Below are 27,422 nucleotides of genomic sequence, written 5' to 3' on the forward strand. Positions count from 1 at the left end.
GGTTCACTGAACCTGTAGCTAAAGGGTACCTCAAGACACACACAAGATTGGGTTCACCACGCCGTGAGGGTACCAAGAAACAGCCACTAACTGTTTCCTGTAATATGACTTACGGATAACTTTAAACACACTTAAAGGAACCTAAAGACAGAGTTTAATCAGATGATACTTTGTGCAGCTAAGGTACCTTAGTAAACCTGTTAGTCAAATTAGTCAGTGGTCCCTAAAGCAGCTAGTAAACTGGTTACTGACTCAGTTAGCACAGTGATCTCACCGAGGTGCTGAACGCGAGCGGCAGCAGGATGAACGGGCTGCACACGAGGATGAAGAGACCCTTCAACCTCCAGACCTGCCGCAACATTTTCACCCGCAGTGGAAGAACCGACATGGATGAAGATGATGACGATGGTGAAGATGATGATGAAGTCTAAATGTTAGAGAATGACTGTATCGTGGATTCTGTCCTGTCTCTGTGCTGCTCACGGTTTGTCGCCCTCCTTCCTTCTCTCTCTCTCTAACACATTGTGATGCGTTTCACAGTCGACTAAATAAATATTAACCTAATGTCAGTTACCACACACTCACACACACACACACACACACACACACACACACACACACACACACACACACACACACACACACACACACACACACACCCCCGTGCCCCCTGTCAGCAGAGTAAACAGTGAGGAGGAAATCAGATCTCCTGTTTACCTCGGGCTCATCACTTTTATCTTGTAACTCAAACTGAAAACATCAGTTTGAATTCACAGTTTGAAGTGAAGTAAGAAAAACATCCAGAGAGAGAAGAGAGAGATAGAGATAGAGAGAGGGAGAGAGAGAGAGTGTGAGGGAGGGAGAGAGAGAGAGAGAGATAGATAGATAGAGAGAGAGAGAGAGAGAAAGAGAGAGGGAGAGAGAGAGTGAGAGTCAGAGAGAGAGAGAGAGAGAGAGAGAGAGAGAGAGAGAGAAAGAGAGAGAGAGAGAGAGAGAGAGAGAGAGAGAGAGAGAGTGAGAGTGTGAGGGAGAGTAATCAGGAGTCTCACAGTGAGCACCTTTAAACCTGCAGCTTTGCATGCCCTTTAGTCATACCCCTCCATTTACAGCACAGAAGAAGATTATTTATAACATTATTTATTTAAGGTTGCTTTTTGTACAACTTTTGCACTTTCTTATTTTAGCTTTCTTTACTTTACTAATTGTTTCATGTCTTCTTGTCGTTTAGCATTTTGTAGTCTTTTTTATCAATTCAATTCAATTCAAATTTGCTTTATTGGCATGAACAACGAGATATTATTGCCAAAGCACATAAATTCATACAGTACATTATATATATTCACAACACACTAAACTCACCATATATACATTAATCACACACCATATTCATTACATATTATATTCATCACATACATATCAACCATATATTACATATTTTATATGCATTAATGAACGATGGTGTCACCTATACAGCATATCTCAATGTCCTCACCCGATGCGGCGTGCTCACAAAACCTCCACCCAAAATCAAACCCCATGGGATGGTGCGTCCCTCAGGCTGTGACAGGCAGACACATATTTAGTATGTATGTATGTATGTATGTATGTATGTATGTATGTATGTATGTATGTATGTATGTATGTATGTATGTATGTATGTATCTCTCTGTATTCAGTTGTTTGTGTTTCTCTGCTCATGTTTTAATACTGTTTCTTTTATAGTGGATTTTGTCGTTTTTGGTGAAGTTGTAACTGGTTTGTATCTGTTTTTGTCTCTTTGTAGTTGTTTAGAATCCCAAAACATCCCAAACTCCTTGTAAATTAATTGTCGTTTTGTTTCTTTCTAAAGTCTGTTTGGACACTTTGTTTCACTTTTAACTTTCTTTATGTTTTTGTGTCTCTTTGAAAAACTTTTTTTAGAACTTCGTAACAAAATTTGTCTTTGATTTTTGTTTTGTTGTACACATCTTCGTAATAATTTATGTCAGTTGTTTTGTATCTAATTGTAGTTGTGTTGTCATTTCATTGTTGTAATTTTTTGTTGTGTCTAACAGCTTTTTGTAGTCAATTTTGATCTTTCTGTATCCTTTTTTTTTCTTGTCTAGTATTTTCTTTTTTTCCTTTAACTTTGCACATCTTGATATAATTTGGTCATTTTTCTTCTGTAGTTCTTTTGTAGTAGTTTATCTGTCTTTCATCTCTTTGTTTAGCGTCTCATTTAAGAAATTGTTTATCTTTTTGTATCTTGTTGTCTCCTTGTAGTTAGGTCTTTGTAATCAAACTCTGTTTTGCAGTCAGCTCTGTTTCTTTGTTCTCATTGTATTCTCTTTTTTAGTTACGTGAATATGTTTTTAGTTGTTTGCTTTTCGAGAACAAAATAATTTTATGTCTTTCTGTAGTATGAGGTGTTTTTGTAGTTATTGTTCATGTAATTTTGTAGTTTGTTTAATCCATAGTATCTGTAACATTTTTTGAAAATACATTTTGTGTCTCTTATTAAGACTTGCCATTCTTTCGTCTTATTTTTCTTCTTCTATAAGGTGTTTTGCAGCTTTATGAACACTAGCTTGGTGTCTTTTTGTCTTTGTTTTGCACCTCTGTTCTTGTTCAGTGTCCCCGAACCTTTGTGTTTAAATTAAGTCATGTTGTGTCCCTTTGTAATTGTAAATTGTGCTTTTCTGTCACTTACCATGAGGTGGTCTTTACCATTAGCTTTCTGTAGATTTTTTTTTTCCAATGAATGTGTGTCATTTTGCATCTCTCTTTAGTGGTCAGAGTCTCTTTACAATGTGAAAAGTATGTCTCCTTTTTTTAAACAGTTTGATTTCAGATTTGCCTCTTCCCCCCTCTGGACAGCTACAGTGAGCAGTTAGCTTCTGCTGCCACCTGGTGGATACAAAGAGGACTTACATTATGTTATTTGTTTATCTACTGTAAGGTCAATGAACGCTGGTCTGGTGTCAGCTGGCTCTTTTTGTTCAGCTGCAGTCGTTCAGCATGATTTAAACTGAAAGATTGAGAGGAAGTTAATAAAACACCAACATTAGAGTAACACCTAAATAATCTGTTACCACCCTGAGGTGGCCCAATGGGGCGATCAACTATCCACACAATGACCTGTACGAAAACACAAAGATACCTTAACCCTATAAAACCTGAACCATCAAATATTTGCCAGTAAATTCTTACTATTTGAAAAATTAGTGATTATTGAACCTTCTGACCGATAATGAATAAGTACATTAAATAGCAATTTTCCTATACAAGTTTTAATTGCCCAATGTTTCTCCTTTTTTAAACTAACAAAAACAAATGAAAACAACATCTTTAACCTATTACACTTTGAGTTTCCTTCAAAATTTTCCCCAAGTTATTTCAAACATAGAAGTTATGATTTTTTCTACATTGCATGACAACTTCATACATATTCTGTATCTTCTACACAACAAAAACAAACTAAAATAATTCATTGGATTTTTTTCTGTCTGAATTTTTCATTATTTTGTAGAATTCAATGAGCAAAAGACAATCATTTACTAGGGAGCATGGCAACATTCAACTAGTCATTCATCATTAAACAGCAGGTTGCATATATACAAATACAATGTAGGCTATAAATATATCAATTTTTACTCTAAAGAATACCTAATAATGTCATTTAAACGTGTTCTTGAATAACAAAAAGACTGTATGTTGCTTTATGGAATGCATAATGTATGAAATGTATTAAAATGATGATTGACAGATTTGCAAATAAACTGCCTTATAAATTTGCTGCATCAATTTTGATTTTCACACATTTTAAACACGATTTGACTATAAATTAAGTAATGAAATATTAATTACTTTTACATTGCATCAATCCAGTAACTATTCCTCTTGAAGTTTCAGTAACAATTTGAAAGTTTTTCTCATCCAAACTTTTTTAAATTTGGTAAAAATAGCCCTGAAAAACCTTGAGTGGGTCACTGCCATTTTGGATGTCTCCATGAACTGAATGTATCTGATTGCATACATCAGGTTTTATCGGAAAAATATATCACACTGATGATGTGATACATTTGGCGTTATTAACACTTAGCCAAAGGATGCATTTTTATGAACACAGAAAGAATCAAACAAAGATCAAATAAAGACTAAACTCCCAAACAACTACCAGAACTGAAGCCAAAGTAACCCCTTCATGAGAGGCAGCAGGACAACAGTCTACAGTATACTCCAAATGCCTCTCGCTGTGAGGACAGCAGTGGACTTTTAAAGCCTCAGAGAGCAGGTGAACCTCATAGTCTAAATCATACGACTCACCTGCAGGACGAAACACAGGGAGGGGAGGGGAGGACACAAAGACCAAGAGACATACAGACGTAACAAAATACTTGAGCCACAAATCAGAATCAGAATCAGAATCAGAATCAGCTTTATTCGCCAAGTATGCTTGAACACACAAGGAATTTGACTTCGGTAAACTGTGCTCTCTTTGTACAAGGCAGAATAGGAATAAGAATAAGAACTACAATAAAAAATAAAATAAAAATATAATAACAATAACCTTAGCTATAAATACAAAGAAACAACAAATAGGCTTGACTAATATGTACAGGCTAAAATAACATGATAAAGTGCAGTGGTGAGTTGCAGAGGTAGTTTTACATTATAAAGTAGTAGTTAAATAGTACAAAAAATAGAAATATGGAATTCTGCTTGAGAATTGTTGCATTGTGTATCTACATGTATATTTACAGAGAGTATTTATCTGACAGGTATGACACTGTTATGGTTTAGTGTTCATCAGAGTGACAGCCTGGGGGAAGAAACTGTTCTTATGGCGGGTTGTTTTGGCGCACAGTGATCTGTAGCGCCTGCCGGAGGGGAGGAGTTTAAAGAATTTGTGTCCAGGGTGTGAGGGGTCAGCAGTGATGCTACCTGCCCGTTTCCTGGCCCGGGACCGGTACAAGTCCTGGATGGGGGGCAGGTCGACACCGATGATTTTTTCTGCAGTCCTTATAGTCCGCTGCATTCTGTGTTTGTCTAGTTTGGTTGCAGAGCCAAACCAGACAGTGATGGAGGTACACAGAACAGACTGGATGATGGAGGTGTAGAACATGATCAGCAGCTCCTGGGGCAGGTTGAACTTCCTGAGCTGACGCAGGAAGTACATCCTCTGCTGGGCCTTTTTTCTGATTGTGTCTATGTGGGAGGTCCACCTCAGGTCCCGGGAAATAGTGGATCCCAGGAACCTGAAAGAGTCCACAGTAGACACAGTTCTGTTCAGGGTGGTGAGGGGGGGGGGGGGGGGGGGTGGAGGGGGGCTTCTCCTGAAGTCCACTGTCATCTCTACCGTCTTGAGCGGGTTCAGCTCCAGATGGTTCTGACTACACCAGAGAGCCAGCTGTTCCACCTCCTCGTCTCCGTCCTGGATGAGACCGATGACGGTGGTGTCGTCTGCGAACTTCAGGAGTTTCACCGAGGGGTCCCCTGAGGTGCAGTCATTGGTGTAGAGGGAGAAGAGCAGTAGCATCAAACATTAGATGAGGATAAAACAGACCGTCAAATTTATACACAGCTGTCTCTGAAAAACAGTTTGTTCAGTTTAAGGCTGGAAAACATTGTTCCGCTCCAACTGATGTCACTTGGATGTATTAAAATAAATCAGAACTGATCTAATCTCCATCTCAACTGAACCCACAACCACTCTGACAAGAAAACAAATGCTAAAAACTGAAAAATAATGTAAAATTCAGATTCACCTCCTGTACGGTGTGTACGATAAAATAAATGAACAATTCAGACCGAAACCATTTTTAACCCTGGCTTTATACATATACATACATTTAATTCTGCTATAAAAACAGAGATTGTAATATCAGCGTTAATTAAAATTTCTTGGCTTTTGTAGCAGACCTCTTATGGACACTAGAGTAACTGCAGTTTTTGGCATCCCTGCATTGGCTTACGTTTTCTGAAGGGGGCCCAGTCTGCTAAAACCAAGCGGCAACCTCAAACCAGTTTCTTGAGTGTCCGCCTGAGGCTGATTCCGGAAGTACTGAAAACCACATTCACACCAATTCAAAAAGCAGATCTTTAGAGCAGAAATAAACATTTTTACAGCCTGGTACAAAAAATTAGTGTAGTCTGGATAACTCATGTCTCGATCGGCACACACTGTACAGAAGGTGAAATTTTTCATAATGCAGCATTTTTGAAGATATTAAGATTATGAGTTTTCCATTATGACAGGCATAGCATTAGCTGACTTGATTGACAGGTGGGAACACTGTGGCTGTCGGCTAGGACGCTCAAAGCCCCCCTCTTTACCTCACACTTACTCGACAGAAGTTTGGTTGAGTTCAGCATTTCCAATATGGCTCCCACTGACGAACGGCTTCAAAAACAGATGGGGGCCATCACGGACTACGTCCATTATTTATACAGTCTATGGCAGCAATTACCCGGTATCCCTTCCAGCTCAGCTTTTAAAGGTCGGCAGTGAATATGGCTTCCATTGGCCCATGTTGCACAACAATCAGTCAGTGTTTTTCACATTTGAGCTCACAGTGAGGAGTTTCATATTTTATGTGAACCAATGAATTAATCCACTAAATCTGGTGATTCCAACTGACTGAGGTAAATTTACTTTGTTAGATTTCAACTTTAGGTTTCTTTATTTAAACATAAGACTTTGACGTTGAACAATAGCTGGGTGGAGATAATTATTTGCTGTCTGGTTTGCAGAGTCCAGAGGATAGCAGTCTGGATGTGAGTGTAGCTGGCAGATGTCTGTTATTACTGGAAGGCAGGCAGTGGAGTGTGTGGGTGGATTTGGATCTTTCTTTTTTAACAAACTTTGACAGGAAAGGAAATCTTTCTAACTCACTTTTACTCAAACTTAATATCAAACATATCTCCAAAATCCTGCCACGCTGCCAAAGATCTGTGTGTGGACGGGTGAGGACTCAATTTCCCAAAACTTCAGTCCCACAGTTGGAAGAACTCTTTTATCATAAGCTGGTGCAAAAAGTTTGCAGAAATGTTAAGTTCCACTGTTAAAATGTGGTCACATAAAAGATAAATAACCAGACTCTTGAGTTACTCACTACACAGAATATAAATAATCAGACACAAACCTCTGTTTGTGGCTTGTGGTGAAACCAGAGCAATCAAGGTGAACGGAGGCCGATGAAGGATCCTGTTTGTTACAGAGCTGGGTTGTGGGGGCGTAAAGCTGAACAGGCGGTCAGAGGAAGACAAATACACGCCCACTCTTTCTGCTGAATGTATGTGTAGAGCGCCATGAAGGCCTGGAGCTGAAGGATGAATGTGCAAAAAAGCAGTTCAAATCAGAAATACCAAAGCTGCTGCTTGTCTTGGTAAACCTTGGTTGTGTTGTTCTGATTAGTTTAACATTATCATCCAGTTTAGATTATTTTGGTGTGTTCCAAGTTTACTTTAACTTTGTGGTTTAGTTTTTGTTGAGCTTCTGTAAAACTTCTATTAGTAGCCCAGGCTTTTATTAGAGTCACTCTGTAAACTCACCCTGCCTTTATTTGGGACAGGCGTCAACAGGAGACAGGCTTTAGTTATTTTTGAATCAAACTTTTGCCCAGCATAGATTGGCTTACTGTTGTATTTGAAACCAGCAGTGCCAGTAAAGTCCCCCACTGTTCCTCACAAAAGCATTAAGTTCTTAAATTTTCATCCTGTTCGACTCGTAGGAGACTGTAAAGCTGATCATTGTGGATTTACTTAAGCTGATCATTAACCCTCCACCTCCTGCCCCTCCAGAGTCAGTTTTTCACGATCTTCACAATCTGTCTTTGATTTCCTGTTTTATTTTATAGAAATACCTTTTGTTTCCTGTCTGTATTAGTTATGAGTCATCCTTATGTCTTCCATGCATTGTTTGCATTTGTGTTCCTTAGTGAAGTGTATTGAGTTTCCTGTTTTATATTGTAGTTCTTGTATAGTCCAGTTTTACATCCTTCGTTTTCCCTCCTCTGTGATTGTGTGCCCCACCCTGATTACTTTCATTTGTGTCTCGTGTCACACCTGAGTTTGAGCTTTTGTGTGTTCAGTCTCTGTGTTTCCTCCCTTGTTTTTGGTCCATTAGGTGATCTCCTGTGCTTACCTCCTTACAGTGTCCTTTAAGATTCCTATTCATATGCTCTCCAATGTTTTCATTTCAACCTTTTTGGATTTTGTTGCAGACATTTTAAGTACATCTTGGTTGACCTTTCTCTGTTTTATTCTTTTATTAATAAATCTAACTGTCTCCAAACTGGAAACTCCTTGCATTACAGCCATGACTCCCACGACAGGTTCGTCAATCTTGCAATCCATTCAACCCTCCACTCAAGAACCAGACCCTGTAATACTCCTTTGTTTAGGGCAGTAACCTGCAGAGAACCATGGACTCTACTTGGAGATACTGACCCTTATACCAGCTGGTGCCTGGTCAAACTTCCCGAGTGCTCGTAGTTAAACAAAGACAACAGCTGCACATCAATCTGCAAAAGAGTGAGATGTAAGTCTGAGGTCTCCAAACTGACAACTCCTCCCGTAACTTCACTGTAAGAACTTGTCAATGAAAACAGACAGAAACCGTGACAAGGGACGGCCCTTGAAGAGATGAACACCCACTGAGGATGTTTTAACTTGACACCAAGAATTAAGAAACAGCTCTTACTTTAGTTATGGGATAGATGGCTTGTAGCAGGGAGCCTGATTCCCCATTTCCCCACAGTGCCCTCCACAGGACCTCCCAGCACACATGGACTCCAAGTCCATGAAATGCATGTTGACTGCATCAGCAACTCCCATGACACCTCCCCCTGTAGTACTCCTACCAAGCCCTGCTCTCCCCTCATGTGTCCTCTTGGATTCTCTGGTGAGGATCAGGATCCACAGGTCCAAGCATCAGATGCTGGCTTGCAAAGCACCCAACCTCACACCTACCTCTTTGCGGGTTGGGCCCACATGGCGACAGCTCCATGCAGTTCTTTCGGGATGGCCAGGTCCCTGAAGGCCTGCAAGGTTCCCCTTCCCAGAGGTTGGCTCCAGTCGTCTCCTATATGTCTTTCATTTTGTAATTTATAATTTTTTCATTTTCTCTATGATAACGTCAAGCTTAGGATCCCAGTCATAGCACCCAGACCTTACACTGTTTGTTTTGTGACGTTATGATTGAGACAGATGGAAGAGACTTTCTAACTTCCATTTATTTCCTTCAGGATCAGATTATAAATAATTATGGCAGGTTCCTTTAGAGCCTATTGGTAAAGTACTAGAACCAAAGACTGTGGAATTGTACCTCATCTTTTAATGGAAATAAATCTCGGATCAATGGATTCTCAGCCAAAGTGACCATCAACTCTACAGAGAGTTGCAGACGGATGGACACTCTTTATTTTTACCTTTGATGGTAGCCAAACATACATCAGTCAAAATCAGTCCAGGGGTTGATGATTAACCAGCCAACAGGGGGGCGGCAGTGGTTGAGTTCAGCCACTACGCTGTCCAGCCTTGGAAGGTTGACTGTATCTGTCTTTTCTCCTACTTCATTCATCTCATCTTTTTACCCCTTTGCTTTCTTACTCCTGCCTACAAATCACTCAGACAAGGTGAGTTTTGACCATCTCTGATTTCATTTAAACCTAATTCTGGTTTCTGAGTGGGAATCATTTCAGTGCTGCTTAAATAATCTGTTGTCTACTAAGGTGTCATCAGTGAGTATGATTATTCTGTATTTATTTTGTAATCATATGCAGATAGAGAGGATATAACTCCTCAAACTGATTCAGATTCACGATCTTGTGTTGCACAGTAGTTCAGGTAGTTCAGTGTATTCTGCTCTGTGTATTTAGTGTATTGCTGCCGAGCCAAAAGAGGCTCTGAAACAGTAACCTTTAGTCTACTGGTAAACACAACCGTCGTATCTGAAACCTCAAGTGACTCTGAACCAACTACATGCTTAATACATGGCATGGATTCACCATTACTATGCAAAACAGTGTCTGACATGTCAATATTCCTCGCAACTTTTGCCCACAGCAGCCTGGCTCTACAGAGGACGACGATGCTCTGCCAATCAAATACTTTAAACCAGACTCAATCATCGGCCAATACATGGATGGACTGTCATTGAATTTGGCACTGACTGTTAACTCCCTAAAGAGATGAAGCTTAATTAATGACATTACCTTTTTAACTTTCCCATAGCTGTGCCTGAAGGACAACAACATATGTTGTCAAACCAATATGTAATGTCTTCTGTCAAACTTTCAGCTTAATTTTGTTAACATCTCACAGCAGGTCTTAAAACAGACATGAAATATTATCTATGGGACTTGATATGGACTGTTTCTCCAGTTGCATATTTTGACGCTTATATTCAATAATGTGTTCTTAAAGTCTTGCAATAACTACAGATATCGAATTTGGTGGACTTGACTGCTGTAGTCCCAAACTCCAGAGCTTCCTTAAAAACAGTACTTCCACAATATAAAGCCAGTTAAAAAAAATTGGGAGGCTGTTATCAAAAACAGAATTAGATGGTATGAATATCATTTAAGCCTTGATTTCATTAAATGAAAATAGTGCAGATTCAAGGCATCAGAGGTTGAAACTGTAAAATGTTATTGTTTTATGAAAAATATATGCTAAATTTAATTAAATTAAATTTGATGCAGCATCATGTTTCAAACAGTTGGTACAGAGACATGTTTACTGTTCATCAGCTCTTCTTTTAACAACACTCTGTAAACGTTGGTGAACCCAGAAGACCAGTTTCTGGACTTCAAAGTGAAATGTCCCATTCTTGCCTGACATTTGGTCCCTGTCCCCTTTGTCTTAGCTCTATTTTTGATTGAATACAGGTTTTAAGTAATTTACAAAGCATCACAATCTGTTTTAATCAATTATTTACGCAGCCTCCTTATCTTTTACAATAAGGGTTTAATTCTTGTTGGTTAGTCAGTCCTCAGAGATGTATCATCTCATTGTTAAGTGTGTCACAGGACATAACCAAAGGAGAAGCCACCACTCCTTTCTTGCTTTTTGTTGATGTTATAAATCTGTCTTCTGTATGTTAAATATGTTCTCCTTGTCTTTCAGGTTGGTTATTTGGAAATGAAGCTGTGTCTTCTACTTTTCTTGCATTGTCTCTGCAGTCTGGGGCTGACTGTAAGAACCTCAGTCTTGCATTTTATTGTATATTTACTATTATGTAACTGTAATCATCAGAAAGTAAACCCTGTCTGTCCTCCTGTCAGGAGGACCCCAGTTCTGGACCTCCTGATGTCTTGGGTCCCTCAGATGAAGAGGAGATGGAGAAGGATGTCCAGAACTGTCGTGGACTATGGTTGTTAGGTCCGGAGGAGCGCAGGGCTACAGGGGGTGCTATAGAGCGACTGGGTTTAAAACTGCTGGAAAACCTTCCTTTTGATCCTCAGCAGCCAAACATCATCTTATCCCCTCTCAGCGTGGCCCTGGCTCTCGCCCAGCTTACTTTAGGTCAGTACGAGAGTGTCAGCCCAAGAGTTAGTTTTTTCTTTTCTACCTGCGTTCTTTAGAAACAGTTTGATCAGGTGGATTTTCTCCCTCAGGTGCTCAAAACGAGACAGAACAGCTTCTGCTGAACGGCCTTCATGCAGACAGTCTGCCGTGCTACCATCACATACTGGGAGGTCTTCTACCTCATTTCAGAAACACATCACTGGAGGTGGCAACACGCATGTACCTGAGGCCAGGTAAGTTGTCGTGCAGCTGTTGGTGTTAGACTAAATATATTTGAGAAGTGATTCCTTTAATCATGCTTTCCCTTGTCTGTCTTCTTTCAATCTCTCAGGATTTGATGTGAAGTTGTCCTTCGTGGAGGAGTCTCTAGCCAGGTATCATTCATAGACTATGCACAGAAACTTGTTTAAAAGTTGAAAAAGGTCTCCTTTGTGGAACAAGCAACTTCAAAGTCAACACCCTAAAAGCACGCCATAGTTCACCATAGTCAATTTTTATCTTGTAAACTTTAATTTTACAACAACAATTATGTGGCTAGTGAAAATGCTGAGTGGCTAGGAACTTTGAAAGTCCACCTGCCACAGTGGCTGGTGAGCAATATTGTTAATGTCAAGCCCTGGTTACGATACTAATGAGAATGAGTGCTGTCTGAATCATCAGTCCAATGTCCTCCCATCATTACAGCATAAAGACCCATCCGCCCACAAGGACAGGTTGACCCAAACCATGCCAGCAAATTTCCCCTTAAAACATCACAGAACCACAGAGTCTCCTCACTCCAGGGGTTAATGTCCATCCTTTAATCAGTCAGCTGTCCAAACTGATGAACCATATCTACTCCATGAGGCATCCTGTTAGCTGTGAAGGTGAAAAGATGTGCTCTTGTCTCCTCAGATACCAATCACAACCCGTCCCTTTGGTCTCCGTGGAAGAGGTCAACCAATGGGTAGAGAACGCCACCAATGGTCACATACCGAACTTCCTGGAAAGTATACCGCATGATGTGGTACTTATGCTCATGAATGCTGTCTACTTCAAAGGTGAACCATTCCAACAAAGATTGTCCAAGACAGGAACTAATCTGAAGTGTATACTTAAGTGCATCCTTCAAATCAGGTGTTATGCAGTTCAACAGGTGACTGGCTCTGTCCTAGCTAAAAAAAAACAGTAATTGGGCTTCTTGACTGACAGTACTGATAGTAGTGCCACTTTAGCGCTGCTTCCTTAAGTAGGGAACACACTAGAAAATAACCGGATTGATTTTGGGCCTGATTCCCCTTCCGACAAAAGTCAGCAAAGGCCCTGTTTGTTGTTCGTTCTAAAGATGAGCCTGAGGTGTGAGGGATGTTAAGAGTATTTTTACTGTTGTCCCGGCCCTGTTCTTCATAGTGGATGCAAAGGTCTTGCCAGCTCAAACACTGGTTCAACTTGTCCTCAGTTTCCATGTGGGTCTAAAAAAGATAAGCCCTGATGTGCTCCAAGCATGGCTGTAAGGGAAAGTGAGGGGAAGTGACCATTGAAGTACCTTTGAGGAATGTCTAAATCAGGGGTATTCAACTAAAATTGTAAGAGGTCCAGTTAGAGAAAATTTCTTCAAGCAAAGGTCGAAAGATCATAATGTCTAACTATTTAGTGTGATATACTGTATCTGCATGGAATCAATACTTGACTTAACTCAACTTAAATTAATTCATTACAATTCAAAAACTTCTGAAAAAACTATTTAAACCAGGGTTGCCAACTGAGTGTCTGGCAGGAGTGAAAAATTTATGACATGGACCTTATCACACTTGCATTTAATCACGTACATTTATCTTGATCACACAGGATTGAACATAAGAATGATCAGTGGTGTACTCTAGCTGCTTCGAGGGACGAGGAAAATAGAAAAGCACTCCCTCTCCAACCTGATACCCAAAATCTAGGATTAATTTAAACATATCGAAGCAGAGGGGGGTCTTGAAATTTTGAGGATCTAACACTTAATTCCTGCATTCTAGTGAATATTTATGTGACCACTTGTGCTGGAAATTAAATAATGAAAAAGGAAAGCACACAATTATTGATACATAAATGACAAAAAAAATTATTGAAATCCCTGAAAGAAGCTTACATTCTAGTAAAATTTGATGTTATTTTTCATGAGGTCTCTTTGAAACTGAGTAGTTCAATTTAAATCAGAGGTAAAATAATAATAATAACTGATGACACATTCAAATCAATAAATACTCTGAGGTGTTAAACTAAACTCCCAAACCGGTGGCAGTCAGGGGTCCCAATCATTCAGGACTCACTTCAGATCTGAGTGGGTAAGTTTGTTCAAAACCTTTATGTTTTGTTTTATAATGGTGTCTCACACTGGCTCTTTTAATAAGTGCCACGGGTACTGAACATATGAGATACGCTGGTTTAGTGCGCCCAGTGGTAAGTATGAACAGAGATGAGTCTGTCCATTACGAATTAAATGCTCTATTGTTGCTGCGCACTTTTCTTTTATGGAGAGGGCCACATATTTTCTGAACTTTCCCCAGAGCAGTCATCTGTATCGTTCCATTTCTCAGTTTCACTCCTCTGTATACCTCCCTTTGTTTCCTCTAAATTTATCGCCATCTTTCTTTTTCTTTCTACTGTCTTTTCCCGTGTAACTTGCCTCTAACTCTTTCATCTGTCTGAGGGGTATACTACGAAGCTGGATTTGCGGTTATCGAGGTAACTTCAGGGTTAACTCTGGATTTTCAGTACTACAACGGAGGTTCACTCCTTACCTGGGTAGATCACCATGGTGCTGAACTCCTGACCTGCTCTGTAGCAGGTTATGTTCAGGATCAGAGATCAGTTTGGAGAAAACTCTGCACACTGACCATTCAGCTCGCCCGATCACGGAGCTCTATGAGCTGATCTTGAGGGGGGAGAGACGGGCAGGACACTTTGTCTACCTGTATGATTTTATATATAAAATACTGATGACAGATATTGATTATCTTTCCTGACATCATACGTAAACAGAGTCTAAAACAGGTTAGTGAGGTGAAGTTTTTTTTACTGCATTAAATATAAAACTGCGCGTGCTTATCTCTTTGAATCATGTTCTGACGGCTTCTCAGTTTGGACCCAGACCGCAGTCCGCCAATTAGTGACCTATGGTCTAAATGGTATGCCCATTTCAAGCCCTGCTTAGTGTTTAGGGTTGCCCACGTACCCCGGTAGGCTTTGTTGATTAGGTTCACGTACTAAAGTATGACTCACAACATCATCAATAGACAGCAAACATGCCACCCTAAAACCACCAGACTACTCTTTGGGCCACAGACGTGTCTTTATATTCAGTCAATGGATTTATCAAACAGGTGAGGTTATCTGGCAAACCTAAGTCATACCTCTCTAATGAATCTGTCTTGCTCTTTTGTGCCGGTCAGGTGAATGGCAGACAAGATTTGACCCCCAAGCAACCTCAAAGGGAGTTTTCTACCTGGACAACCAGAACTCTGTGTCAGTGGACATGATGAAGTCTGCTCAGTACCCTCTGCGTCTGCTTGAAGATCCAGAGCTGGAAGCACAGGTAACACCAGCATTCATGGGAACATCATGGGTGGTGCTCATCCCGTTCATTATCACATGCAGAGCTAAGGATGCCCTCAACCTTCAGCTGGGTTCTCAAAGTATGAGTACTGACTTGATGACTGACACAAACAGGGCAACCATTATTTATAAAGTTAGCTTTTCTAAATTTGATTTTGGTAGAAAGAATAAGATTGTGGATACAAATGAGCCGATATGACTTCCCTCCGAAAGTTGTTCTAGAGATCTGCAGGGAGCTCAAAGTTGAGCTGTTATTCCTTCCTATTGATAAGAACAAGTTGAGGAGGTTTGGGCATCTGATCAGGATGCCTCCTGAGCACCTCCCTTTGGAAGTCTACCGGTTGATCTTTGAGGTAGACCCAGAGCTCGCTATATCCCATTTGGTCTAGGAACATATTGGTATCCCCCAGGAGGAGCTGGAACATGTAATTGGGAGAAGACTTGCTTAGACAGCTGCCTCTGCGACCCAACCCTGGATAAGTGGAAGAAAATGGATGGTGTTTGGTGTGAACACAACATCATGATGAAGAACAGCCAAGTTTCCTTGGAAACGTGTAATTAAACCAACAAGTAGGTATAAACAAAGTAGTCTGCCATCTTGGGGAATTCCAAATACATAAAAACAACCCAAAACTTTCTGTTTCTCTGTCCACACAAAAATGAAGAAACATAGTTCAAAAACCTCCACCTTGATTGGAAGCTGTTTTATATAACCTCTATATCAATGACCTAAAACTCTGTTTACATGTGGACTTAAGGCCAAAAACAGAGAGAAAAAATAGGTTTTCAACATACCTGCCAATGGGTGGACTAGATCATAGGGAAGTGTTTTGTTATACACCTTCAGCTGTATTGTCATCATCTCTTTGTCTTTACTTTTGAAAGTAGATGATATGACGTAAAGAAATGAAGTCCCTCTCTGCTTCTTTAATAGGTTGCCAGTTTTCCCTTCAAAGCAAACACCAGCTTCTTAATCATCATGCCACTGCCGGGGGCAAGAAACATTTCATCAGTGCTTCCAAAACTGAACATCTCCGACCTTTACAGACGTCTACCTCAGGAAAAAACGATGCAGGTCAACCTACCCAAGGTGAAGCTGCAGTATCGCAAGGAGCTTGAGGATGCACTGACCAGAATGGGTGAGCTTCAACACTTTAAATGTTTACACTTTTATGTTCCTCCTGAGTTTCTTAACCCTTCAAACAAAGACTGTTGGAACCTTTGCTGACCATATTTTAGTTTGTTGACTCTTTCTGCCCTTTGACACCCGATCCCTGGAGACTGGCTGTAATCCTCCTTTCTTTTTCTCTGGCTCTCTTTGTCAGGCCTTGGTTCTTTGTTTTCAGGTCCGAACCTTTCTGGGATTTCTGACCACCCCCTGAAGTTGTCAAGTGTGCGCCATGCAAGTACTGTAGAGCTCAGTGAGGAAGGTGTGGAGGCGTCCGCCACAACAGTAATTACGTCCATGCGCTCTGTCTCACTTTTCTCTGTCAACTCCCCCTTCCTCTTTGCCCTTGTCGACGACGCCTCCCTGACGCCCCTTTTCATGGGCATCGTTACAAACCCTGCCCCTGACAACAACCCCATGCCCAATGATGATCCTCATGTTGGCAACGGCACCCTGAGTGACCAATCTGCAACAGAGAATGTTGAAAGTGACATTTTTACCGATAGCAGCAACAGGTCGTGCAGTGGGGTAGAGCCAGCAGAGGGCGGCATTCTGCAGTCATGTAGCGCCCCCACTGGTGACAGGGAGCAGCATGGAAATGGACTGGAGAAAGAACAGCGATAAAAAAAGAAGTAGTACCAATATGAAACCTGTTTCAAGTCAAACCACTCTGTACTTGCCCCGAGTTTGAAAACCTTGTTACATTTTGAATAGAGTTAACAGATATTGATACCACTCTGTCTGCCAGGTAAATACGAAGCTACAGCCTGCTGGTTAGCTTAGCATTTAAACTGCAAACAGGGGAAATAGCTTGCCTGGCTCCATCCAAAACAAAATCTTCCTATGAGCCCATCTTCAGATCAGAGCTAATTTGATTGACCTGTATGAAAACCAGATTCTAAAAATGTAGGTTGTTGTTGTTTTTGTTTTCCATTTGGGACTTTTTGTTGTTGAAGCCATAGACTCTAGGAAGTGGAGCCAAGTGTGATGTTACCCGTATGGTTCGAGCTTCTAAAGCCTTCAGTTTAGCCATTGCCATCTTGCATCTTCAAGCCAAAATTGAGCCTATAATAATAGGGTTGATTTATTATCACACTTATTGAGATAAACAGGTCACAGTGGGATTAATTATGTTCCCGTTGTTCAGGGAAATGGAAATTTTAACTGAAGTAAGTTAAAAGTAGGCTGTTTTTCCCAAAACCACAGTACCACCAGTCTCCTTGTAGCAACCAGTGGAGTCACCCCTGCTGGCCATCAGTGAGAATGAAGCTTTAAGGCACTACTCAATTCATTGGTTCCAGCCAAGACTCCCCTTTCCATTTACATGTACAAAATAAACACTGAAATTTCTTTAGTTAACCTCCGTTGAACTGATTCTGTTGAGTCTCAGTTTAACTGTAAACAGTAAGTTCCACAGAGGCTTCACTCTGGCTTCCTTCACTGCTATGAACCTGAAACAGAAACTGATGTTTTTATGATTTTCTTGTAATTAATGAGTCTTAAGTTAGCAGATTAGTCAAAAGTCAAAAGTCAATCTTTGTCAGGTCTGTCCTCAAGAGGAGAAGAAAACAACTTTTACAATGTTTGTTTGTTGAATGGAGGTCTATGAAAGAGGATTAGAGACACTGATGTTTTTAAAGGTGTCCCCTTCTTCACGGAATGTTCTTTTTTTCCGAACAATTCTGAGATCAAAGACAGAATTCTTGGATTCTGTCTTTGATCTCAGAATTCAAGAACACCTGCCATTGCTCTCCACACAGACTGTTTTTCCTGCAGACATCAAAGCTTACTGATACCTGATTAGTCAATAGTTGCAATGTTTGTTTGTTGAATGGAGGTGGGATCCATCATTTCTGATGCATTCTAGGAAGTCAGGAAATCTAAAAGCTCTTTAGCGACACAGCATCAAGCAGATTTGTGTCTCAGTGTAAATGATTGATCTAGAACAGATGGTTAGCTGCTCTTCATGCAGATATCTGTTTATAGAGAGAAAGAAATCCTCCTCAGATTATCAACCATGGGAGTCAGGATGTCGTTACGCTGGATTGTGTTCCTCCTGCTTTTGCTCTCCATCTAGACTGTTGTTATGCCAAATGTTTGACTGCAAGAAAAACAAAACATCATGACTACCCTTGTTTGAAAAACATTTACATGACCTGTATTTGGATTTCATGGTTCCCTATGGAATAATGGTGGAGGCGAGGTTTATGACCTATACTGCAGCTTGTCAGCAGGGGGTGCTGTAAATCTCTTGGCTTCAACAAGGTCAAAACTAGCATCCATTTTAATACAAAGTCTATGGTCGATACTACTCACACTACATATGACCTACAAGTGGAACCAGGACACATCCCAGCCCTCGCCTACAGATCTTTTACGACTCACCTCTCGGACCTGGAGGCTACAGTTCTAGTTTGGCAGAGTGACTTTGGAGTCTTGTTGTGGGTGCAAGATTGCCAGGCAACCAGCAAACATGAGAGTGGTATCAATCTTTTTGTGTAACTCTAAAAACTAAAATATTTCCTGAACAGTTCTTCCTTTAAATACAATTTGGGTGTTTAGCAAAGCACAAACACTTGAGTTTGTGTTCAAATGTGTTACTAAAAACAAAGAAACACAAACACAAAACAGTCGTAGTGATCATCACTGAATTTTAGGCAACACTTTGAATACACATGATTCATATTTTCATAATCTCTTACAACAATTTTTTACAGTCAAGTCTTCAGCTGATCTTCATCTGTGATTGATCCTGTTGGGACCAATCACAGATTAACCTATTTGATTGATTAAACAAACTGCCCACTTTGATGTGAAATATTTTCTCTTCTCTTTTCTTTTTTGTATTTTCAATAAAGTGTTGATTAAAATGAGAAAAACTGTTGAATAAAGTGAAAAGTTGACTCAGACATGTTATTCGTATGACCTTTTTTTCACAACTAAAGCTCCTCTCTATAGCCTCAAAATACAACAAGATATCAACACATATCAACAAGAGGAGTTATGTTTTATATGACGTCAGGAAAAGCCTCCATCAGGAAACGTTTATTACTATTTAAAACAAGAGGACAATAGTTGTGTTAATTCAAGAGATTCCAGAGATCAAAAAAGGAGAATGGATCCACCTGATGGTCTCTGAGATCAGCTCAGGACACGCAGTGGTGCAGTTACACCTTAATGTTCTGGTATTTCAAATTCCCCAGCCTGTTACCACTTGGCCCTCTGTATTTGGCTGTGTGTACATTGTTTTATCTTAATCCAGCTGCAGCGTCTGTCTGTCTGTCTGTCTCGCGCGCCGCCGGTGCTCTGTTGGCAGCAGCGGTGACGCGCGCGGGTGAGGGCGAAGATCCAGGAGGCGTCAGCGGGGCGAGGACTTGTATCATCTGCAGTGAGAGAGTCTGAGCGACGTGGACCGTCCGGTTGAGGAGCAGAGGTGAGTGCGCTCCTGTGCGCTTTTTTTCTTAGTTATTTTGCGCTTTTACGCACAAATATTAAATGTTGTTTCAAAGCTTGTGTTCCGTTATTTAATATGTCTGAACGATGCTGCTGCAGCCCCGACCTAAATATGATTAATTTAGAAAAATATAGCAATTAACCTGCAGAGCATTCACATGTCAATGTTTTGGAATTTTGGGAAAACGCATCTCCAGCACTGACTGATAAGAAGACATAATTATTGGTTTGTTTTACTCAAAGACTCATAATCTCTGGTGCATTAATGGTGCAGAAAAAGTTCCTCACAGTCTGGAAACTCAAAAACAAGCTCCCCTCTGTGCCAACAAAAACCAGCTGCATGTTTTCCATCCAAAGGTTTATATAATAGTTCTGATTTCACAGCATGTCAGTGGAGCAGCCGCAGCAGCAGGGTAAATCCTCAACCTTTAACCATCCAAATCCTCCCGAGTTTAACACAAATTCATGAGTGTTATTTGTTTGAAGAAACGATGAGATCCTTCCGTTTTGTTGTTTTATGGTTGCTATGTTGTTTCTGAGGTTATTTAGGGTTGTAAAGACTCTGGTGCCAAGAACATTTCTCCACTTGTTTGAATAATTTAGAGGTCCTGACCTGCAGATATGATATCAGAGAGCTGTCGAGCAGCCAATGGGAAAACATTCCTGTGATTATCAAAGACAGGTTGCTGCAGGAAACTGTCTGCACTTTATTCTGCATCTGCTGCAGGATTCTGCAGGGCTCCATCACAGACTCTAATCACCTCACAGATCGAACAGTTATTACTTTTAATGGTTTCAGGTGGATCTTTAATCAGCCTCTAAAACAAGGGAGGAGTTTTCTGTCTGTTACAGAGAGAAGGGCGAGGTCTGAGGAGGAGGTGTAAGTCCTCTGTAAAACACTGGTTATCATGGTGCATCCTTTTGAAAGATGGGATCATGGAGGATGAGAGAAGTTTACTGGCTGTTTTACATTGGAATCATGTTTTCTGCATTGGATTATATTCTTATTACTTCACATGAGTGTAGATAATTACCTTACGTGTGCACAATTATAGAGTCCCATCATATTATATTAATGTATGTTGTAGTTTATGATGTCACCACACGATGTCACTGTTGTTATTTAACACTATAGATTGATAATCACCGTATCATAATTTACCATTACTTCGCTGTTAGCCGATTAGCAAACGTTAATGTCAGTTATTGTCAGTTGTTATGGCTAAATTCCACCAGATCCGTGTTCATCTCATCTCCATTCCGTTATAGCACCGGAGCTAAAAGGTTTCAATTCTAGTCAATGTGTTTACTTCTTCTGGCTATGCTTTAGTGTGTTCCCGCTCTATCTCAGCTCTGACAATCCGGGACCCTTCACAGCAGATACGCAAGACTGCTTTTGCCGGATGCTGGAGAAGAGCATATCCAGCAGGACAGGAAGTCAGGCCCTGAAACAAAATTAAAACATCTGGTTAATTCTCAGAATAAAACGTTCTGTGTTACCACCAGATAGGATTTCTCTGAATCACAACAACAAACTGTCATGATGAGTGGAGCCAGGCCTGAAGTTGACCGGTCAGAGGTTTTCAGAGGACAATAAAGACAACAGGAGAGGAGTCGGATAACCGTTGATTCTGTGTTTACCGTTGGAAAATCCGCGGTTTTCTGACTCCATCTGTCCAGAAGTCAAACCGCAGCTGAGCGGAGATGGACCGAACACGGGTCTGGTGGAATTCAGGAGATCGCCTGTTTTGAGGCATTCAGGCATGAAAGAGAGTACTGTAAAAATAAAAAATAAATACTTACACACCGCACAAAGAACAGAGCTTTTCACTGATTGGCGGAATGGAGTGAAAATGTCATTTCTGAGAACTGATTTTGGTTGGTTTGGACATTACGCTCTGCAAATGAAGATGAACCTAACGCCAAATAACAACACAGTTAAAGTTTCATTGTATGGTTTTGTGTGAACCTGACACCCTAACTTAAGACACAACTTATGCAGAGTTGGTGCAACCGGTTTGATCGAAAACTCCTCGATTAAAGGGGATTAGCTCAACTAGCGTGCAGCTAGAGAGCAGAATGGGGAAAACAGATGGTATCAGAAAGAGCTGCACAGGAGCTGAATATTGTGGTCAATGCAATGCAGAGAAAATAATCATGCAGAGAGACAGCTGAAACCTGAGATTAGAGGTTGTAAAGGGTGTTTTCTTAGAGTGTTTGGTTCTTGTCTCACACCTGCCTGTCCTCATACCTCACAGAGAGTCTTACTTCAACAGATGGAAGGAAAAAATCTGGAGGAGCATCTGCAGCTCAGCTTTTTGGAAGACACCATCTGGGTTTCCCATCAAGCATAGTGTTTTTATGTGTGTGCGTGTGTGTGTGTGTGTGTGTGTGTGTGTGTGTGTGTGTGTGTGTGTGTGTGTGCGTGCGTGCGTGCGTGTGTGTGTGTGTGTGTGTGTGTGTGTGCGAGTACGTGTGTGTGTGTGTGTGGTCTGAGGTTCAGATGATAGACTTTTGTTTTGGCGAAACCACGACAACCAGGTCCAGATGTGTGCAAAAGAACAAAAGAGTCATTGTGTGTGAAGCTGACTGAGTTTGGAGCATGATGAAAACATAGATCTAAACTTTTCCTGGCTGGCGCGGAGCTGCAGAGCTTTTTCCCGTCATGGGTAGTGACGTGGAGCTGCAACTCAGATTATATTTTCTGATGATTTCTAAGCGAGGTAACTTTCTTCATAAAGTTCTGAGTGTTTGTGATCTGGTCCTTCTCGAGGTCTCCTCTGTTTGTTTGGAAGTTTCAGCTGCTTGTGTAATTTTGTGGCGTCCACCTGCAATTATACAAAACACTGTTTCAGACAGACGTAGCCGTCTTTGTTGCCTCCTGATCCGTCTGTTTTTGTAATGTCTCTGCATTAGATCTGTTTCAGTTTATCTTTGGATAAAGAGATAATTCAGCACAGTGTCAAAATACATTTCTCTTTGCTGTCTTAATGCACCTCAGTACTAAAGAAATACAGGCAAGCATAGGAAGCCATCATCATTATTTGCCTCTGAACGGATATTTAAAGTTCCTGTGAGAAACTTTTGGTTTGTGTTGAGTTTAGCGCCCCCTGTGGACCTCTTCCGTCTTTCTTTGCTGGTTTTGCCTGTACATGTGTAAATTGAGTTTTCAAACATAGAAAACTTTTTGGACCTCTTTGTCATGAAAGATGTAAAAAAAAAAAAAAAAATGCTTCTGTAATATGCAGCTCGTCTGACACCTACCCCCCGCCCACAGTTTTAAACATCATGAATAACTATATAGAAACAAACAAATCTTGTCTCTGATGGTCTGGTTTGCTTCTCTGTCTTATAGAGGCATCAATATCAACGTAATCAGCTACAACTCCTCACTGTAGCTTTAATAATGGGTATTTATATAATAACAGCCTGTATTGTGTCTCAGGTGCAGAATTGTAAGCTGTATCTGCTGGTCCTCTTGGCTCTATGGAGCTCTGTTGACTTAGAAAGACTTGCAGCTAAAGTGAGAGGCAGATTCCTAAACCTGGAGGTCGGAGTCAGTGGTGGACAAAATTATGAGATATGTCTGATAATGAATGTAGAAGTTGGGATCAAGCAGGTCTATAGCAGCAGGTGATCCACCACAACAATCCACAGGAACTTGCAAACAAGGTGTGTCAAGTCACTCGGCAGTCTAAGCCTATAGCAGCATGACTAAGAGCTGATCATAGCCTGGGCCAGCTCTAACTATGCTCCATCAAAAAGGAGTAGAGAGGGTGACACTGACTGGTAGATGATTTCAAAGGAGAGGGACCTGATAGCTGAAGTTTCTACCTCCCCTACTACTTTTAGAGACTTTAGGTATGATGAGCCGGTGTTGGGGGGCGTAGTGTTCTAGAGGGGTAATAGGGCACCATGTGCTCTTAAAGATATGAGCTGCAGCGTTTTGGACTATTCATTTTTTCAAGTGTTTTAAGACTTCTCTGAACAGGCTGATAATAAGGAATAATAATAATTCACTCTGGATGTGCATGGGTTAATCTTTCTGCATCATTTTGGGCAGGATGTGTTTTACTTTTCAGATATTTCAAAGCTCAAAAACACTATCTGTCTTTTGCAACTTTGTCTTCAGAAAAAGTATCTCTGATGAGTTTGGAGCCAAGCTCAATAACTTCAGTCTTTTCTGAGTAGAGCAGTAGAAAATATCTGTTCATCCTGGTCTTTGACTTAAGTGAGCCAGTTGGTTTCATCTGTGTGACAAGTAACATTTTTGGTGCATTTTCTCATGATTGTACCCAGGCGAAAAAGGTGAAGTGATACAGTCTGAGCCCTAAACCTTGTGCACCTCCATGACAATCCTTTAATGGAAGATCTTGCCTTTCATATTACTTTTGAAAACTCTATGTTCTACAGGCACACAGTCGTGGTTCAGTGTTAGTGCTTCTTCATTAACATGTCTGTATGTTCATGTGTTTATCTTTCAGGATGAAGCAAGCAACTTTTCTGCTGGTCTTTGGGGTTGTCCTGAGCTTGTGTCAGGCTCAGGTATGTGTCACCTGTCACATGCTAAAATTACTAGCTAATCTGAACAACTCTGGTGTTATCTTATATTTCTGTCTGTCTCACACCTACAGTATATTCAAAGACATACATCAAAGAGATTTCTGTTGCTGTGCATCTGACTTTATCACCTGTTGCAGTCAGACACAGGTGCTGAGGATGCTGGTGGGGAGGAGGAACATGTGGAGCTCTTCACCACCCCGACAACTAAGATGGGCGCCGCCACCTCAGATTTTGGCTACAACTTGTTCCGCGCCCTGGCAAGCCGTGAAGCAACATCCAACATCTTTCTGGCTCCCATCAGTGTCTCTGCAGTGCTGACACAGCTTTCCATGGGTGAAAGCACAAACACACAAACTAAATCCAAATTTAAGCTTTGGTTTGAATAACAAAGAGCATACGTTAAACTAAAAACCCATCAACTGAGAGGTTTTTAGTTTACATTTTGTTTTAAAAAGTTGCACATACTCAGACTAACTTACCATGACTCCTCCTGTCCTCTAGGGGGGTCTGAGCGTGCTCAAAGGATGCTGCACAGAGCCCTGAGATACCACACCCTGCAGGACCCTCAGCTCCACAATACCCTGAAAGACCTCCTGGCCTCAGTCAGGTACCCTGGGAAAGGCCTGAGCACCGCGGCACGGATCTACCTGGCACGACGTGAGTTCAATCTGGGGGGCGTTTGGAGAGTTCAGCCTTCATACTGAGGAAGTCTTGCTTCATAGAGGGTTCAGATTGTATACTCTGGATTGGATGCACTGGATTGTGTAAAAATGTCTTAAAAACACTTGAAGCTTTTCTTCTTGTGTTAAGGTTGTTGTTGTTTGCTTCTCAGGCATTCGTACGAAGCCAGAATTCTTCACACTCGTGGAGCAGCAGTATGGAGTTCGTCCAAATGCGCTGCAGGGAGGACCAAGAGATCTGAAAGAAGTCAACGACTGGGTGAGTCAGCAGACTGGCGGGAAGGTGCAGCGCCTCCTGGCCAAGGCTCTCCTCAGGACCCTCGGTGTGAACCTTGTGAGTGCTGCCTACTTCAAAGGTAAGTAAACTTCCTGTTGATTTTCCAGAAGTTGGTGAATGAGCAGCTGCCTTTGTTTGTAGTTATTCCCCTTAACGTCTCAGTTACTGTCTGGTACCAGGAAAGTGGGTGACCCGATTCAGTCAGACTGGAGTGTTGGAGAACTTCCAAGTGGACAACGGGCCACCTGTTCGCGTCCCCACAATGCAGCAGGATAACTACCCAATTAAGATGGGTGCCGACTCTGACCTGAGCTGCACGGTGAGCGCCCTCTTCTTCAAAACTACAACAGTGTACTAAAATCATTACTTCCCTGACCAGCTCTATGCTACTTGAGTGCTTCAGCCCTCTTTCTGACCTCTCCCTGAATCCGTCTCCAGATCGCTCAGATCCAGATGCAGAACGACCTCAGCATGTTCATCTTCCTCCCTGATGAGGTCACCGCCAACATGACCCTGCTGGAGGAGAGTCTGACCGCTGAATTTGTGCAGGATCTCTCTATGACACTCCTCCCTGCCAAGGTGTCGCTCACTCTGCCCACCCTGAGGCTCAGCTACTCCACAGACCTGCTGCCGCTGCTCAGCGATGTGGGTGAGTCAAAAAAAGCTTTGATGATCATCATTAACAAAAGTACCAATATTGAAAAATTGTATAGTCTAACAAATAAAAGGTTCTTTCATTAGCTGAGCAGCTGAATTGTTGCAACAGCGTGGTTGGTACTGGTGTTGAAAAATCTGTTTCAACTATTTAGTTTCAAACCGTCTATTTCAGCCTTGATAATCTAAGCGTGTAGTTTTTCTTTACTGTAAGTGAGTTTCTTAATGTCTGGTGTACTGGTCCCTTGTGGGAAAGGGTTGAGAACCAGTAAACAGTTGGATAATCATTGATTCAGTAATTACAACGGGGAGTCCTTGGTCTTCAGACCTGAGCTGTCCAGCAGTGCTTCACCATGCGAATTCAAATCTCATCCTTCCCTTTTTTTCTTCTCTCCCTCCTCCTTCCACGCCTCCTCTTTTTCTCTGCTCCTCCTCCTCCCCTCTTCTATTTTCCCTCTTGCAGGTCTCTCAGAGTGGCTAGCAGACATAGACCTGGAGCTAATCTCTGCTCAGCCCTTAAAGCTCAGCAGTGTCAATCACAAGGTTGTCATGGAGACAGCACCTGAGGGAAACCTGTACCCGAGTGCTACCGAGGCGGTGAGCAACCTGTCGTACCGAGTGGACCGACCCTTCCTTTACCTGATCCGAGATGAGACCACAGGGGCGCTGCTGTTCATCGGCAGGGTGGTCAACCCCAAAGACCTGTCGATATAACCCACACACTCACGCAGAATAACACACACGGAATAACACACAGATTGACACACACACACACACACACACACACACACACACACACACACACACACACACACACACACACACACACACACACACACACACACACACACACACACACAGACACACACACACTCTTAGCGGGTCCTAGGAGGGGTTTCAGGTGTTTGCTTTGCGTTTGAGTTGGCAGAATATTTGATTATTGATCTGATTTTACATGATTCTTTTTACTTTTCATGTTGAAACATGTAACATGATCGTGTTAATCTGACTCGAACACACTAAAGCTCACCAGGGGGTTGTTTTTTATGGAACCAAATATTGTCATTTGTCTCATTAGAAATAAACTCGACAATGAAAAAGATCTGCTTTGGTATCTTCTTATCTAAAAGGTGATGAGGATCTTAAACGTTCCATCTTCACATCGTCATGACAAAGTTTATATCTTTCTCTAGTTCAGCTCTGTTCCTCTTGGAGTTGTGTGATCCTGAACCTTAAATACCAAACATATAGTAACATTTGTGGAAAAAGACAAAAAAGACAGAAACATGATACATTAAGATCTTTACTGGCTTTATATCAGTTAGATTTATGTTAAAAGCATGAAAAACATAACGTGAGAGCTCTTCCTGTATGCTTTTCAAAGCAAAAGTCTGATCTGTTTTTTTTTCTGCAGAGGTACTCCCCTTGTACAGTGCTTTTATTTTGAAGTTATGCCCAGAACAGTTATTTGGTTGGCATAGCGCTTTGTTCGAGCCTATGTTGAACTTTTGTCCTGAAATAAAGTTGTCATGCATTA

At 41.3% G+C, this 27,422-nt stretch overlaps 2 protein-coding genes across 2 annotated transcripts; both read left to right on the forward strand.

The window, feature by feature from the left end:
- The first annotated feature begins 302 nt into the window (after positions 1-302).
- On the forward strand, positions 303-17,710 carry LOC117812721 (alpha-2-antiplasmin-like). Its single transcript, XM_034683631.1, has 9 exons — positions 303-408; positions 8,753-9,046; positions 11,311-11,508; positions 11,601-11,744; positions 11,843-11,885; positions 12,406-12,551; positions 14,928-15,070; positions 16,025-16,229; positions 16,416-17,710. The coding sequence occupies exons 1-9, from the start codon at positions 303-305 to the stop codon at positions 16,880-16,882; spliced, it is 1,746 nt and encodes a 581-aa protein (XP_034539522.1). The 3' UTR covers positions 16,883-17,710.
- A 1,843-nt stretch (positions 17,711-19,553) lies between these two features.
- serpinf1 (serpin peptidase inhibitor, clade F (alpha-2 antiplasmin, pigment epithelium derived factor), member 1) lies at positions 19,554-27,422 on the forward strand. The gene is made up of 8 exons (XM_034682922.1): positions 19,554-19,691; positions 24,196-24,256; positions 24,412-24,607; positions 24,776-24,931; positions 25,107-25,310; positions 25,411-25,550; positions 25,670-25,880; positions 26,349-27,422. Exons 2-8 carry the CDS (start codon positions 24,197-24,199, stop codon positions 26,597-26,599), a joined length of 1,218 nt encoding a protein of 405 aa, XP_034538813.1. The 5' UTR covers positions 19,554-19,691; position 24,196; the 3' UTR covers positions 26,600-27,422.

Source organism: Notolabrus celidotus, chromosome 5, assembly GCF_009762535.1.
Source record: "Notolabrus celidotus isolate fNotCel1 chromosome 5, fNotCel1.pri, whole genome shotgun sequence".
Lineage (NCBI taxonomy): Eukaryota > Metazoa > Chordata > Actinopteri > Labriformes > Labridae > Notolabrus > Notolabrus celidotus.